The 16,868-nt window shown below is 43.8% G+C and overlaps 1 protein-coding gene and 1 long non-coding RNA gene across 3 annotated transcripts in view; one reads left to right on the forward strand and one right to left on the reverse strand.

Annotated features, from left to right (window-relative positions):
* OTC (ornithine transcarbamylase) overlaps positions 1–16,868 on the reverse strand; it is a 51,124-nt gene that overhangs the window by 9,150 nt on the left and 25,106 nt on the right. For both annotated transcript variants that reach the window (XM_006133937.4, XM_014578966.3), the window contains 2 exons: positions 14,297–14,384; positions 11,210–11,363 (listed from right to left, as the gene is read on the reverse strand). In XM_006133937.4, the coding sequence (XP_006133999.1) occupies positions 11,210–11,363; positions 14,297–14,384 (242 nt within the window). The remainder of the gene's footprint in view (positions 1–11,209; positions 11,364–14,296; positions 14,385–16,868) is intronic.
* Positions 1–16,868, forward strand: part of LOC142821885 (uncharacterized) — a 47,278-nt gene that overhangs the window by 5,594 nt on the left and 24,816 nt on the right. The gene's annotated exons all lie outside the window — the stretch shown is intronic.

Here is a 16,868-nt window from a genome sequence, read left to right on the forward strand (position 1 = left end):
CCCCGGGCGCACGGCGCTTGAGGGGAGAGTGCCGGCCCCGGAATGCGGCTATGGGGGGGCCCCGCCCCCCCCCCGGGCGCCCGGCGGGCGAACGGCCACGCCCCCTGGTGCCCGGCAACCCCAAACGGTTGGGGACCACTGTTCTAGACATTCCCTGACAGGTGTTCATGGGCATCCAGTGGCTTAGGCAGGGGAAGGCTTTGCCTTCCCAAACTGCCAGCCTGACCTCGCCCTCGCTCATGCTCCGCCCCTAGAGTGCCTGCTGTAGGTGTTTGGGGGGCAGAGTATTGCTGCCCCAGCACCTGCCCTCCCAGTGCCCTGAGCCAGTGAGGCTGGAACCGTGCAGCATCCTCCCTCCCCCAGTGCTCCAGGGAGGCGGGGGAGGGGGGCCCAAAGGGGAGCCATGCTGCACACATGTGCTCCCTTGTCTTTCTCCCCCTCCCCCAGTGCTCCAGGGAGGCGGGGGAGCTGCGCTGCATGTATGCACTCCATCACCTCTCTTCCCTGCCCCAGTACTCTGAGGAGGCTGGGGCACATGGCGTGCTGCCCCCACCTCCTCCCCTCTTGGAGGCGGGCATGATCGGCATGCTGCCCTGCCTCCTCCCCTCCCTGTCCAAGGTGGGGCCTCAGCAAAGGGAGAAAGACTTTAGGTGGTGCTGGGGTCCTGCCTCCCAGGGTATGTCTAGACTACATGGCTCCGTCGATGGAGCCATGTAAACTAGTTTACTCGGCATAGGCAAAGAAGCGGGGATTTAAATAATCCCCGCTTCCTTAAAATAAACATGGCTGCCGCACTGTGCTGACGATCAGCTGATGTGGTACAACGCAGCAGTCTAGACGTGGATCTGTCAGCTGGGGAAGCCTTTGCCGACCGATCCCTTATGCCTCATGAAACGAGGTTTACAGGATAGGTCAGCAAAGGCTTCCCTAGCCGACAGATCTGTGTCTAGACTGCCACGCTGTGCCAGATCAGCTGATCGTCAGCACAGCGCGGCGGCCATATTTATTTTAATGAAGCGGGGATTATTTAATCTCCGTCGACGGAGCCATGTAGTCTAGACATACCCCCACAGTCCAAGCTGCAGCAACTATTCATGTAGGTGTTTGTCAAGCCAGCTCTTAAAAATCACCAATGATGAGAAATTCCACATGCTCCGTAGGCAATTTATTCCAGGGCTTAACCACCCTGACAGGAAATTTTTCCCAAAGTCCTACTTAAACCTCCCATGCTGAACGTGTCCTGTTGTTTTGCACTATAGCAGAGTGTTATTGCCTCGCTTTGACTTAAATTTTGATGTAAGGTTTTCATAGCAGAAAAATGTGTGTGTATATATATATATATATTTAAAAAGATAAACAGCAGGATTTATGAAGTTGTATTGAAAGCCAAGGAGAAGTGTGCTTCTGTGACACTTAGATGCTTTGACAATCCCACTCCAAGTCTCTTGGGAGTAAAGTAGCGTGAATATTTCTATTTTTAGTTTTGCAAGTATACCAAAAGTTTTAGCAAGCATCAATATTGTAAAACCAACTATGGACACTCACAGTTAGCCCTTGTCTGCACTGAGGATTTGCCTATTTATAGGCTAGCAGCCACTGGTAGAGCAGCAGTACACATTTGTGTAGTTAAGGAAAGCATATTAAACTGGAGTAAATGCCGTCAGTACATATAGGGGTTTGTATCATATCAGCAGTATCTGGCCACTGATGGCTGAAAATGGGGGCAAATAGTATAAGCAAGAAGGGGCAGTTAGAAAATGAGCTCCACAGTTCTGCTAATCAACCAATGGAAGGTCCTTTTCAAAAAAGGGGCTTATTTAAAATAAGCAAATCTGGATGTACCACAGTATTTGGTCAATGTACTTTTTATAGAAAGATAAAATCAAATATTTTCACTGTTTTCCTTCTGCCCCCATTATGTCTGGGAGGACTTGAAACATGATATAGGGTGCTTCATCCATAGGTCACCAGTTCAGGCTCAGGTTACTGTTGTATTTAGGGATGTAAAATCCTGTTTAATTGGTTAACCGGTTAAACTTCATATTTAACCAGTAAAGTGATTAAAAAGGGGATGGACAGGGCTGGAGTGCCACCCCCCTCGCCTGCTGAGGCCATGCTGGAACAACCCTCTTCCCTTCCTTCCCCCCCCCTTGCGCCACAGGCAGGTGCTGCTCCAGCCCAGCAAGAGCAGGCCCTGCCTGCTGGGTGCCTGGGTTCCCTGTGGACAGAGGCTGTGCCAGTGGAACAGCCCCTCCCTACAGGATGCCCAGGCCCACCTCAGACAGGGATGCTCCAGACAACAGGAATACCTCCTGTCTGCAGCATCCCCCCGGCCCTCCCCGCCATGGGGCTGGAGCGTCTCCAGCCTCCACCAGTTAACTGATCAATAGAAAAAGGCAACAAAAATGATGAGGGGTTTGGAACAGGTTCCCTATGAAGAGAGATTAAAAAAGCTTGGACTTTTTAGCTTAGAAAAGAGGAGACTAAGGGGGCATATGATAGAGGTCTATAAAATCCTGACCGGCATGGAAAAAATGAATAAGAAAAAGTTATTTACTTATTCTCACAATATAAGAACTCGGGTTCACCAAATGAAGTTAATAGGCAAACAAACAAAATAAAGTTTTTCTTCACACAGCACACAGTTAACCTGTGGAACTTCTTGCCAGACGTGGTGAAGGCTAGGACTTTAACAGGGTTCAAAAAAGAACTAGATAGATTAATGGAGGTTAGGTCCATCAATGGCTATTAGCCAGGATAGGTAGGAATGGTGTCTGTCCCTAGCCTCTATTTCTCTGGAGGTGGGTGACAGGGGAGGGATCACATGGGGACTACCTGTTGTTCCCTCCATCTGGGGCATCTGGCATTGGCCACTGTTGGCAGACAGGATACTGGGCTGGATGGACCTTTGGTCTGACCCAGTATGGCCATTTTTATGTTCAGCCTCTCGCATCCCTAATTTTATTGTAATAGCCAAAAGCATTTGACACTGAACAATTGTTTCAGCAATTTAAATGAAAGGAATTGGGGCATGGCACAGTGGATAAGCATCCATTGCACTAACTGGCATTCATGTGGACAACCTCAGCAGAGATCCCAGAAGCCTGAACAAGAATGGAAAAGGAACTACCCTTTCTCTCCCAAAGCTAACTTTTGTGAATGTGTTCCAAGGCAAATATACCATAATTTCTGTCACTGAAAATAGTGACATTAGGGATATTTAATGTAATTAGTCTAAAAATGGCTGACTTTATTCTTGGCTCCATATTGTCCCTTGGGAAACTTCACAAATTCTCAGTTGCGAGTCCAGCATTGTCCATTTCATTTGTCCTTGTAGCTGGCAATCAATTGTACCTCTTCCTGGCACAGCTACAACCATTTCACTGGCTGGAATCTTTAGTGCAAACAACTCCTAGTCAGATCACAGGCTGAAAGGCTATTTCTGGCATACTATTACCAAAAGAACAGGCTAGAACCTGGTTTATTGGGACATAACATCTGTACAGATTTTCCAGCACCCCCAAAAGTTTCACTGTATCCTGCTCTAGTGGAGTCCTCAGAAAATGACATGCCATGCCTCTAATTTCAGAGATTAATTTGCATCTAAGGTACAGTAGCAGCAGGGTGCAACTCACAACTGGGAGCTACTTAGTTGCAACTGTACCTCATTGGGCTCATAATTTTAAAACTGAAGTTACAAATAATAGCGTGAGAGGCATTTGCTGGTGGGCCATGGAAAGCTGCCCACTCTTCTGGTACCAGCTCCTCTTTATTTTCAGCTGCTAATTTGCAGTAAAAGAAATTATATTAAATACTTTCCCATGTAGCCCATCTGCAACAGAAATGCTATGGGATGGCACTGGAGTGGAGATGGTCCATACAGCCATCTTTATATTAAAATGAAGCTCATGCTAAAACATGGCAAAATACATCCTGAAAAGGTGGTTTCAAGATACCAGATAATTGTGCTCACCCAAACCTAGAGAAAGGAGTTCTGAGTTAGTTTGGAGATACCCTGTACAATTTGTACTTCTCATCTCTTTATTTATAATTCACTGCTTATAAAGTGGCACAGAAGGAATACAAAGGCTTTTGCTATAATGGTATTGATTTAGGTTAAACTATAATAGGCTACATCTACACTGCCCCTGTTTACACTGCTCCTTTTTGAGCAAAAACCCTCTCTTGCGCAAGAGCCATTCTTCCTGAAAAAAAGCAGCAGAATAGCTCTTGTGCAAAAGCCCCTTGCACAAAATGGCAGCTCATTAAGCATGCAAATGAAGCGCGGCGATATTCACCGCTTTGCCTCATTTGCATATTTTCTTGAGCAAGAGAAGACAGTGTAGACATAGCCTAATTGTGACAATCAAGCCAAAAAGTAACATGTTCATACCTGAATCTCACTGCACTTCCAATCCGAATACGTTCACTTATTTTATCCAAAAGCTTCAGAGAGGTAGCCGAGTTAGTCTGTAACAGGAAATACTTAAAAAACAACGCATAGTCTAGCAGTACCTTAAAGATTAACAAAACATGTAGATGGTATCATGAGTTTTCATGGGTAAAACTGAAGAAGTGCGTTTTGCCCACGAAAGCTCATGATACTATCTACATGTTTTGTTAGTCTTTAAGGTGCTACTAGACTATTTGTTGTTTTTTATTTTATCCTGTTAGCTGAGATTGCAGTGTGGTTTCCCTTTACATTTTAGGCATGATAACCAAGTATTTTGGTTTTTGAGTAAATCCACAAAAACTGACTGTTCTTAAAGTCTGGAGCCCTTTCCCCCACATGATTGCCTCCCTTTAGCAGTCTGGTAGTACTCTGAAACACAACAGGACTTGGCATCTGCTCTTTTACTGAAAAGACCCACCTAAATTATTAAAGTTGCCCATACAATCTCTTTTCATGTTATTTTTCATTCTGTTCTTACCCTTGGCTGCAGGTTACCAGAGAATCTCAGAAAAAACACAAACTGAATAGACATGAGTTGGTACCTTTGTTTGCTTGCATATTTTAAAGAAAGCCAGGCCACAAGCCTCTCTTCCTGAAAGTGGAAGAGGCTAGTTTAGTTCATTATGAAGTTTCAGGTCTAACTTATCATCTGATTTGATTTCTAGTGGCACCAGCTTGAGTTGATACTATAAATTATTGGCAATATTAGTCATACAGGATTCAATTATAGCATGCATTTGAATAATGAGTCAATAATTGGCATAACTTGAAATGTAAATCAAAGGGGGTGGCCAGAAAACAGATTTGCACAGGAGGCAGTGTAATCCAGTGGGTAGTACTTCAGTGTGGGAGAAAGGAGAACTGTCTTCTATTCCTGGTTCTGCCACAGACTTGCTGTGACACTCTGAGCCAGTCACTTCACCTGTTTCCTATCTCATCTATTTAAATTGTAAAGTCTTCATGACAGTGACTGTCTTTTACTATGTGTATGTATCACACCTATTTCAATAGGACCTTGATTTGATTGGGATCTCTAAGTACTATCATAATATAAGCGATCATCACTTGATAGGTCTATTAATGGCTATTAGCTAGGATGGGCAAGGATGGTATCTCTAGTCTTTGTTTGCCAGAAGCTGGGAATGGGCCACAGAGAATGAATCAGTTGATGGTTACCTGCTCTGTTCATTTCCTCTGGAGCACCTGGCATTGGCCACAGTCAGAGGACAGGATACTGGACTAGATGGACCTTTGGTCTGACCAAGTAAGACCATTCTTATGTTATGTTCTTATAAAGTGAGTGATAAGGATCTCTTAGTTTGGGTTTTGTGGGCCATATAGTTGATGGCAAAATAAGTTAAAGGGGACCATAAGGCAACCGTCTTTGATTTGGGCAATGATGCAACAACTCATTCTAATGAAAATACTTAAAGAGGAATATCCCATCAAGTCAACAACAACAAAGGTGTAGAAAACATAAAGGGGGAGAAGGACCGTGTTATAAAAGGTTTTGAAAGAAAACAAAGTCAAAACTAGGAAGATCAGAGAGTGACAAAAATCTAAAAAAGCAACATGGTATTTGCATTTCCTGACATGCCTAGCATTCATTATCTATGAGGATGGAGCAGTCACTCAGCAATGGCAGAAATGGACAAGCAGATTCAGGAATCCGTCAGCTGTACCTTCTATTGAAATTCCAAGTTTCATCTCTGCTACTCTGTGAATAAAGAGGTCAGTGACATTTATATATCACTGATCAACTAACCAGATATCAGAGGTTAAGGATCATTTTCAGAAAGAGTTAGCAATGTGCCTGACCCACCTCTCTCCAAAAGGGATTGTGGTATAGGAAACATTTGATTTCAGACAAGGAAAATAAGAATGAGGTGAGATATTGACAAACTGACATGTGAGCCATCTGACCTGGACAGAGAAATGAAGATCTACAAAACTGTTCATCAGCCAACCTTCACAGAACACCTCTTACTAAGCCAGAGCTTATACTAAACAGTGTTAAGCACTGGATGAACTATGGAAGTGGCTGTCAGGATCCTTAAGCATGGAAGAGAATGGGAAACCTGTGTGTACACTAACAGCATATAAGCCTATAGTCCTAGAAGGCCAGGTCTCAATAATACCCAAAATTGTCTCAAAACACTGAAGATCTGTTGGGTCACAACTGCACCCAGGAGAATACTTAGCTCACCAATCATTTGGAAAGGATGGTCATAATCGTGACTAGAAAAAACACTTAATTGCACAATGCTTATTCTAGGTGAGAGCTTTAAGCTGAGCATTGGAAAAGGGAAAGCTGTCTCGTGGAGTTAATGTGTGAAAATTCCAGCTCAGTCAGGCAATGGCTATAGAATAAGAAGACACTGAATTTGAGGCATCTGAACACAGTCTTTGTGAGACTGGAGCACAACTCACAGCCTGTCAGAAATGCAGTGCTCTGAACACAGGACAGGAATAGAGAAGGCTCTAAAAATAAACCAGAAGCATTTTCTGGAGTATGTGTGTATAAATGGATATAGTAAAAGTGATGCTGTAAAAAGGAAAAACATATTGATGGGAATTATAACAGGGAAGAATAAAATGATATTAAAATATGAAAGACTTGAGGAAAATGGAGATGCAATGACACACACAGAAAAAGAAAAATCAGTCTCCTAATGGAGGAATTCTGGGGGTACACTATTGAAAGAGAAATTGCAGAACACTATTTATAAAGCTGAGGTAATAAATGTTACTAAAGAATTTTTTTCCTAAGGTTAGACTTGTTTAGATAAACATTTACTTTAAGGTTTCTTTGTCCCTACTGCATTTTGCGTGTACATCTATCTAACAAATTTTATATGTACACAACCTATCAACCTAGATATCACAACAATGCCTTTTTAGCTGATTTTAAAAATAACTAGGCACATGCTCTACTAGGTTAGTCTTCCCAAGGTCAGCATTCAGATAATATATATCTTCACCTGCCTGAAAACCTTGCAAGAAACTCTGTAGTCCTGTTACAGGAAGTAACAATTGGACTTTGTGAAGCCAATGGTACCTGTGCAATATACTACCTCTGTTCTTAGAACTGGGGAAATTCACTAAGTTATTAAGAACCGTTTTTTGCAAATACAACACAGTGCACAACATGGCTCTTATGTTCCCCACTACTGAGCATGAGGATGAAAACTAAGTAAATCCCACAGCAGAAAGGCAAGACAGAGAGGAAAAGAGACTTTGTGGGTAGCCACCTGCAGTAGTCTATGAATGAGATTTTTACTCATGCTTCACCCTTTTCACTCTGGGAAAAAGGGCCAGAGCAGTATAAAGGGAGGGGGCCAAAAGTCCCACATCAGGCTAGGGGAAGATTCCTTTGGCAAAGGAAGTATAGGAGACAGCTATGAAGCTGCTTTCTGAAGACCCCCCCAGGCAAACCTTGACAGGAGGACGTCGGTGGTCGGCAGGGGTCTTTCAGGGTCGGTCTACAATTTGGGCAGCCTCGTAAGGGTGAAATAATGTGAACAGGTCCCCAACCTAATCTAAATTAGGCAGAAAGCTGTAGCACAGTCCAGAATCAGGAGTGTCCTAAAGTGGCTTAGCTCCCACTCCCTCTACCCTTCAAGTTGTGTACTGCACCTCTCTAAAACACAGAATCTCATCCTATATATCTATCGCAGGGATCTCAAAATCATGGCCCACAGGCCATCTATGGCCACAGTATTTTTGCAATCTGGCCCAGGAGTCCTGGCTGCCTGGTGTATATGTATCTGTACCTGTCCCCCAAGCCCTGCTCCTTCCTGCCACACCTACCCTCTCCTACCCTATTACACCCCTTCCCCCAAGAGACGTGGCCTTGGGAACTACCAGGGGGCTTGGTGTGGGGAAGCAGCTGGTTCCCTATGGCTCCTGACACTACAGTGAGTACAGGATGGCCCGACCCCTGCTGCCATCTCCAAGGCCATGTCCCTTAGGAAAAAGGGCTACTGAAGGGAGGGAGAAGGTGTGGCGGTGGCGAGAAGAGAGGGGTTGGGGGACGGGAATGGATACTCCTCCCTCCCCCGCCCCGGGCCACCAGGATTCCCAAGCCAGATTGCAGAAACACTCCAGTCATAGACTGACTGCAGGCTGTGAGTTTGAGACCCCTTGTGACGGGTTGTGAATATGCCGTGCTAAGACAGAAGGGGTTAAAACACTGTGGGCAGAGGAAGTCCCACACCTCCAGGCAGACTGGACATGCTCCAAGTGTTGGGGCAGTATAAAAGGGAGCAGCTCAGCTCAGTCTGGCCTGGACATTGGAGAGGAAGGACCTGCTGCAGGAGTTCCAGAGGTAACCTAGCCAGAGACCTGGATGATGGGAGCCAGGAACCCGGGAGATCGCCTCGAGCCTCCCAAACCAGTGGAACCGCAGGGAGAGACTGGAGCCAAAGGACCCTAAAACCATCTAGATAACCCCCCCTCCCCCCCCCCCCCCGCAATGCCAGAACTGGTAGGAAGTGATCCAGGGAGGGTGCATGAATGGTATCTCCGACCCAAGTGGTATGTCCCGTCCTGGGTTGGGGCCCAGTGGAGTCGGGTTGGCCTGGGCCCCTACTAAGGCTGCTGCCCAAAACTCCTAATATGTTAGCTTTTAGGGTGCGCTGCCTTGAATCCTGGGGCTGTGTTACTGACTCTAGCCATTAGGCTGTACTGCTCTGAACCCTGGGGCTCTGTTATTGACTGTAGCCATCAGGCTGTGCTGCCTGGAACCCATGGGCTATGCTACAGACTCTGGCCATTAGGCCATACTGCTTTGGAGTGACAGTCTGTTTCAAATCACCTATGAACCAACTACAGTGTAAGCAGCATCCAAACACCCCTGGGCCTCTTCCTGCATGTGATGGGGTGTGCATACACCGTGACACCCCTGCTTAACCTCTCCTGGAAAACCACAGGGCAGGACTGTGCACAGGAATGGGAGTCAGGAACTAGCTACCCTTGAGTCATGTTTTTCTCTCCAAGCACCGAAGAAAAATCAGAAAAACACAGAAGTTAATATTGTGTGCTATCTAAGCTCCATCTAAAGGCATCCCAGGGTACAACTGACAGTGCAGGAGTGAGTGGCAGTGCAGTTGGCAAGTAGAGACTATTAATACCATTATATAAAACATATGAGTCATATATGACTATTGAAAACTTGCTAACCTTTGGTGGGAAAATAAATGCTGGTAGGTAAAGTGTTTGTGAGACACAAAATAAAAGCCCAGATGAAACTATTTACAATTACACTCTGCATTTAAATGAAATAAATTATGTTTATCATTTCCAAAGTTCTAGTTATGACTCACAGCTTTATTTAAGTTAAGTAGCACCCTAAGGCTGGCTCAGTGTATCTCTCTCAAGTGTACCTCACTCTGAGGATGACTCATTTCAGTCCCAAGGTTACTTCTGTTCCATAAAATCTTGGTGTCACCTCAGTTTTATAGCTGAACTGAAGATGGCTTCTAACAAAAACAGGCTCATTGCATGCAGAAGGAGTTAGTTACACTGAATCAGTGATACTCAGACCAAGACCCCTGAGCCTCAAATGGCTCATACTGTGTCTCCTGCAGCTCTTTGCAGCACATGATATTAAAACACTGTGCGACTTAATTATTAGCCAATTGTAGCTGATAAATTAATAATACTTGGTCAGTCATTTTGCTGTGAGAATAATCTATATCTATATAAAAACTACATATTTCCCCTGTCTTTAATATTTAAATGTGAATACATGTACGACAGCACATGAAACAATGAATTCACACTAGTAGGATTTCTTTGAGTAGTGTTGGTAGGTAATTTGACTCCTGAACCACTGAGGTCTGAGTATCACTGAATTGAAGGAATGAGACCAACAACATTTAAAGTTTCCTGCATGAATAATTTCCTCTCTACGTCATTCTGGATCTCTGCCACACACTCTCCTCCATTTGGGCCTGCGTCAGCTGAGGGATGACTGAATGATCTAGGAAATAGATCTCATTCATACAAAATAGCTTCTATTCATTTAGAAGTAAGGAAGAGTTTGCCAAAATTTTCATCATACCCTACAATGTTCTGATGAATTTTATAAGCCAGTTCTTCAGATGGTTGTAAATTGGCATAGCTCTATTCACTTCAGTAAACTACACTGACTTGAATTGCATAAGGATCTGGCCCTGTCTGTATATAATTCCATATAGTTATCACATAAAATACTGTATTAAAATCAGAACAACAAAATATGGTCCTAAGTTGTTCCGTCTCGGTATACACAAAGTTTAAGTGCATCTTCCCTAGAGATCTGTACTGGTTTAACTAGATTGATTTAAAAATCAACCTAGTTAAACCAGTTCACCTTTCTAGTATAGACAAAGTCTCAGTCTGAACTATAAACAGGTTAGGGCAAGAATTTCAGTATGAAATGCTGGCTTCATGGCAAAACTTACATTGAGTTCAGTGGAGAGAGGACCTAACCGTTATCTTAATATGTAAAGAACCCTGCAAATTGTTTGCACTATCCAGCATGAAATTTAAGTATAAATTTAAACCCATTCCCACATAAATTGATGGGATTCTTCAATTGCTTCAAGTGTATTGTTGGACTGGGTCCTCTATAATCAACAATTGTTCTAAATTATATATCAGTTCCATCTCAAAATATCTAAAGATAAACTGCTTGGAATAAGACTTCTCCAAATATTTAGCAAGACCAACTTCTTTCTAAGAGTTGCTGTTATAAAGGCAAAGTATTATTACCTGAAGTGTAAGGTAATCAGCTAAAATCTGAATAGGATGGTATGAATCAGACAACCCATTGACTATTGGGATGGAGGCTTCTTTTGCCAACAGATCCAAATCCGATTGTTTATAAACTCGGGCCAAGACTGCATTTGTCATGCTAGACAGCACCCTATGGTACAGCAAAAATATAAAAGTCAAACATAATCAACTTATTATTGCTACTTTATTCTTCAATCTACAATCCATAAATATTAATAAGTCGTGATAATGAATAAAATTTCCCCATCTCCCTGAATAATATATGATGTCTGCATAATTCACTAAAATTCAAACATTTAACAAGCTATAAGAAGTAAAAAGAAATTATTGCTCCACACATGTACCCCCATTCAATGATTTTCTGTTTCATCTTTGAACGTAACTCCAGCAGAACAAATGATGCATCATTAATAAATGTGCAGTTAACAGAGGTGAATGTTTGACAATATAAAATGACAGGGAGTCGATAACTCAGAGAGACGTAAAGTATAATATTTCTCCTCAGCAATTTGGCAATGAACAAATACAATATTACAGAATGTGACTGTTTTTGTAATGTAGACATACATTTGCCTTTTCAGGGTCTAGGACTTGGATGATCTACTTGGTCTTTTCAGTTTTAAGTGTGATATTTTAATTATCTTAATGAACATTGAAGTCAGAGAACAACAGTACCATCCTAATGTGTAGCACATACAATTATATAGTGTGACATGCACAGTAACACAGTTAAAATAGCATCAAAGTTCTACACTAAACTACAGAGCTAAAGTCCTTGGGCTGGAGCTAATTTGAAAGAAACAGCACACAGCTGGGTTTCCCAAAAGGAGACACTTAGACTAAGAGACATTTTGAGAGAAGCTAGAGGCAATTAGGGTATTTGTGAGTTTCTGAAGATGATCAGAGGGGCGAGTCCCAGAACTCTGATGGAGCTATCAGTGATGACCCAGTATCAAGGGACGTTACCAGGATTCCTATGTTAAAGCGTGTAGCTCTTATGTTCTTTGTGAGTTTTGAGATGTTTGGTGTTTTTCTTAAATCCGTGGTATCCAACACACTAGCCACAAGTGGCTATTTGGCCGGTTGAGTATGGCTACCTGGTTTGAACAATGTGGCTATTTGGCCGATTGAGTATGGCTAGTTTGCTATAGCAGTAGCAAACTACTACTATAGTGGCTACTGCTTCGGAACTGATTAGACATCCTGGTATTAAAACCTCCAGGTCCTGTAGACATGTGCTTACAGGTGAACTTCAGCTTGTATTGAAAAAAAAGTTTCTATCCCTAATGCGGGTTGGGGAAAGGAGAGTGGATGTCACACTTTCCTCCGTGTGCCAAGTGCATTTTTAAAGGTTCAAAAACCAAAAGGCAAAGAAAAAGTACTTCAGGGTTTTAAAAATCTCCTGCTTTTAAAGCTAATCTCAGGATTTGGGAGCACTGGATTGGGTAATAGTGCAGACTCATGGAACAGCTCCCAAAAGACCAAGGAGATAGGGAAGTGTTTATATCTAAAATCTATATCCCTACTGTGTATTGAATAAAATGGTTTAATCTTCTAATAAGGCTACCAAATCACTAATACAGTTATTAACAGTGGCTTTGGGCATATTTGTTCTGCATAAGTGGTGGACAGGTCAAAGGTACAAGCCTACATCTTATAACTGTAGATATTGATCTCTGGTAATCTCAGTGGACTGTCAAGTTTACCCACTGACTGCTTTAGTGCCAATGCAGCACCTCAGCATCTATGTTGCAGCACCTGTATGATGGGCCAGCATGCATTGATTACACAGCAGAACAATACAGCACAGCTGGTATATGGAATACTGGCAGCGTTTCAGTTTGCTTGATTATATCAGCCACACTAAGCAGCAGTGAAAATGTTAAAGACCCTTCATAGGATAGAACTCTGTTACCATGTAACTGTATGTCTTTAACAGCTATTACGGAGCACAGAGGAGCTTTGTTATGGCCAAATTACAAGCTACTAAAATGTGTTCTCAGTGGAAACGCTGACAAACACTTAACTGCATCAGGACTATATTTCAACTGTAATAAAACCTGGGGGCCTTTTACAGGCCTCTTTCCCCCTTTACATTAATCATAAGTCTCTACTATTTCTAAGCCTTGGAGCCTTAGGTATAAAGCCTCATAGACTCAGAACACTAGAACTGGAAGGGACCTCGAGAGATCATCAAGTTCAGTCCCCTGCCCTCATGGCAGTACCAAACACACTCTACATCATCCCTGAAAGAGGTCGATCCAACCTGCTCTTATATATCTCCAGAGATGGAGATTCCACAACCACTGTAGGCCATTTATTCCAGTGTTTAACCACCTGGACAGTTAGGAAGTTTTTTCTAATGTCCAACCTCAACCTCCCTTACTGCAGTTTAAGCCCATTGCTTCTTGTCCTATCCTCAGAGGCCAAGAAAAACAATTTTCCCTCCTCCTCCCTGTGACACCCTTTTAGATACAGGAAACTGGCTATCATGTCTCCTCTCAGCCTTCTCTTTTCCACACTAAATGAGCCCAATTCCTTCAGCCTTCCCTCATAGCTCATGTTTTCTAGACCTTTAATCATTAATGATTTTTTATGCTCTTCTCTAGACCTTCTCCATTTTCTCCACATCTTTCTTGAAATGCAGTGCCCAGAACTGGACACAATACTCCAATTGAGGCCTAATCAGTGCAGAGTAGAATGGAAGAATGACTTTTCGTGTCTTGCTCACAATGCTCCTCTAAATGCATCCCAGAATCACACATCTGTGGTTTTTAAAGCTCTGGCCAACTTCCTATAGCATCCAGTAGGGGAAAAACCAAGGACTCGATTCTGCCTCACTGGATAGAAAAAAAATGCAAAAAAACGGATGAATGAATTTTGCAAACTGCAAAAATGTGGAGAATATTGGTGAGTCTTTGAAGTTTCATGGAAACCAAATACTTGGGGACTCTAAAATCATTCAAAAAGTTATCAGCAACCTGGCATGTTTATTTCACATTTTCTCACAAATTTCAGACAGATCTAGCACTCTCACAAACAATCCCATGATATTTTACCAACCGTGCTGTATCTGTGAGGCTCTCGTTAATACCCAAATGTATGTCTTGGGTTGTGAGGAAACAAGGATGTCCCCCAAGGAGAGCAAAGCCTGCAAAGATTAAAAACAAAACATTCTAAATGGTTACAGCTTGAAATTTAAAAATAAATCTGATAGAACGGGTATTTGCAACAATAGCAGTAAGCGGGGCATTCCACATTTGGAACATTTAATGCCAGACTTCCCAAAACACTGGTTACACTAGGGTGCAATCCATTCAAATACAGAGAGCCCTACTAAAAGCCTCAGATATAATTTCTGACCTATTTTCAAGGCAAAATTCATGCGAGTTGAGACATCATACATGATCATAACCACCCCTGAAGCCCCACCATAAGGGCTGGATTATCCTAGTCTCACACCAATTTATAGCCACCGATATTACTGAAGGCACACATGTGTGGAAATCTAGTCAAAGAGAGATTAGGATTAGTCCCTAGGGATGAAATTCACTCCTGTGAGGGCACAAGACCTCTGCATCCTTTTAAGTGGGATGTAAGTACTGGGCCTCTGCACTGACGTGAATTTTATCTTATGGGCCAGATTATAGCCTCTGTTTTGCCTACTTTTCACTGTTCCAGTGTGTGATAGCTATTGTAAATCAGATGGCTGAATTATCCCAACATAAGGGAAAATCACACTCCACCGCATGCCTTCCCAGCCTCAGTATGTTGGGCACAAGTCTGGGTGAGAAAGGCCTGATGGTAGTGCTGCTCTAGGGGCTGTTGCAGAGAGGCATAATTTAGCACCACTTTGACAATGTTCTAAATTATATGGTTGGGGGAATACAAGGCTGGCTTACAGCCACCTTTGTACCCCAACTGAATATAACAGAGTTTAAAAAAGAGCTAGATAAATTAATGGAAGTTAGGTCCATAAAAGGATGTTAGCCAGGGGGTAAGGAATGGTGCCCCAGCCTCTGTTTGTCAAAGGCTGGAGAAGGATGGCAGGAGACAAATTTCTTGATCATGGTCTTCAGTCTACCCCTTCTGGGGTACCTGGTACTGGCCACTGTCGGAAGGCAGGATACTGGGATAGAGAGACCTTTGGTCTGACCCAGTATGGCCATTCTTATGTTCTAACTGCTCAGACGCATTGGGTGTAGCTCTGATGCAGCTGCAGGTCTGGGTCTAAGGATTTATAGTGGGCGTGTGTTGCCTTGTGAGGCTCCCTCTGCATTGGAGTGAATTTCATCACTAGAGAACAGCTCTTCCCTAGCAAGAGAATGGACTAGGTAATCTAATAGGCCTCCCATTTTGATTACAGGAAGAAACCAACCAAACTCTACTGTCATCATGGCATCCTATAGGCAGATCAGCAGTGTCACAGTAATTTGCTGTCTTCTGGAGCGAAAAAAACCTCTTCAGCAGTTTTTAAAGAGGAGCATGGATCAGTGTTCATATTGTTCTCCCCGTCGGTACCTGGCCTGGGCCCAGGAGCCAATGATCCAACCAGTGGATCAAATTCGATGATCAAATTCGGTGATGAAATTCGGTGGTCACGTGTCATCCGAGGCACATAGTAGCCCAGTGTCTGAGTCTGTAATGCCGAAATGCTGGCTGTTCCCTCTGGGTGGCCTGTGTTGCATGGGGAGTGCGAGGCCCAAACGGCCGCTTGCGCTGCTTGCTCCCCCATGGCAGCCCAGCTGAGCGGCGCAGAAGTCAGCCAAGTGCCACGGTGGGAGGGGAAGGGGGGCGGGGCAGTGACGTGCGGCATGATAGCGGCTCCAGGCCCCGCCCCCTGGCCGTGAACGGCACCATCCCGCCCCCCTTCGCCTCCCGCCATGGCGCTCGGCTGACTTCTGTGCTGGTCAGCCAGGCCGCCGTGTGGGAGCAAGCAGCACAAGCGACTGTTTGGGCTCCACACCCCCTATGCAGCACGGGAAGTGCTTAGCCCAAACGGCCATTTGGGCTCTGCGGTCCCCTGAGTGAGAGGCAGGAGGCGGAGGAGAAGTGAAAGAGAGAGAGGGGAGGCAGTAGAAGGAGGAGAGAGAGAGACGGAGCGAGAGACCAGAGGCTCAGGAGAGAAGACCGACGTGGAGGAGAGACCTGAAAATCCCATCTTATGACGGGCTAATTGGCTAGTATGCTAAGAAAGAGTAGTTTAAACACAGATGGTATTCTATGGAAAGAAGCTGGCATTATTTTTCATTTGGGAATACGAGGGGGCCACAGAAGCTATAAAAGAGTTAGACCTTCTTGTCTGGAATGCTGTAATCCAAAAGGTGTTGGGCAATTGTTGCTAAACTTGAGGAATTTTTAAGTAGATCAGCTTTGTTCCCACCAGCAGATGGCAGTGCAGTCATTGCCATTACTACAACTTTTCCACGTGTTTTTGTAAGAACCTACATACACACATATATATATATATACATACATACATTTTAGAGTGTATGTGTGTGTGTCTGTCTGTCTGTGTGGCTGTTTGTTCAAGAAGTCCTCCTAAACAGTAAAAACTAGGGCACAGTGAGGGGGGACATGATACTGGTAGTGGCTACCGGAGGCAGTGAGCACAGGGGAGAGCTATTCTGCAGAG

This window comes from Pelodiscus sinensis, chromosome 1 (assembly GCF_049634645.1).
Source record: "Pelodiscus sinensis isolate JC-2024 chromosome 1, ASM4963464v1, whole genome shotgun sequence".
Lineage (NCBI taxonomy): Eukaryota > Metazoa > Chordata > Testudines > Trionychidae > Pelodiscus > Pelodiscus sinensis.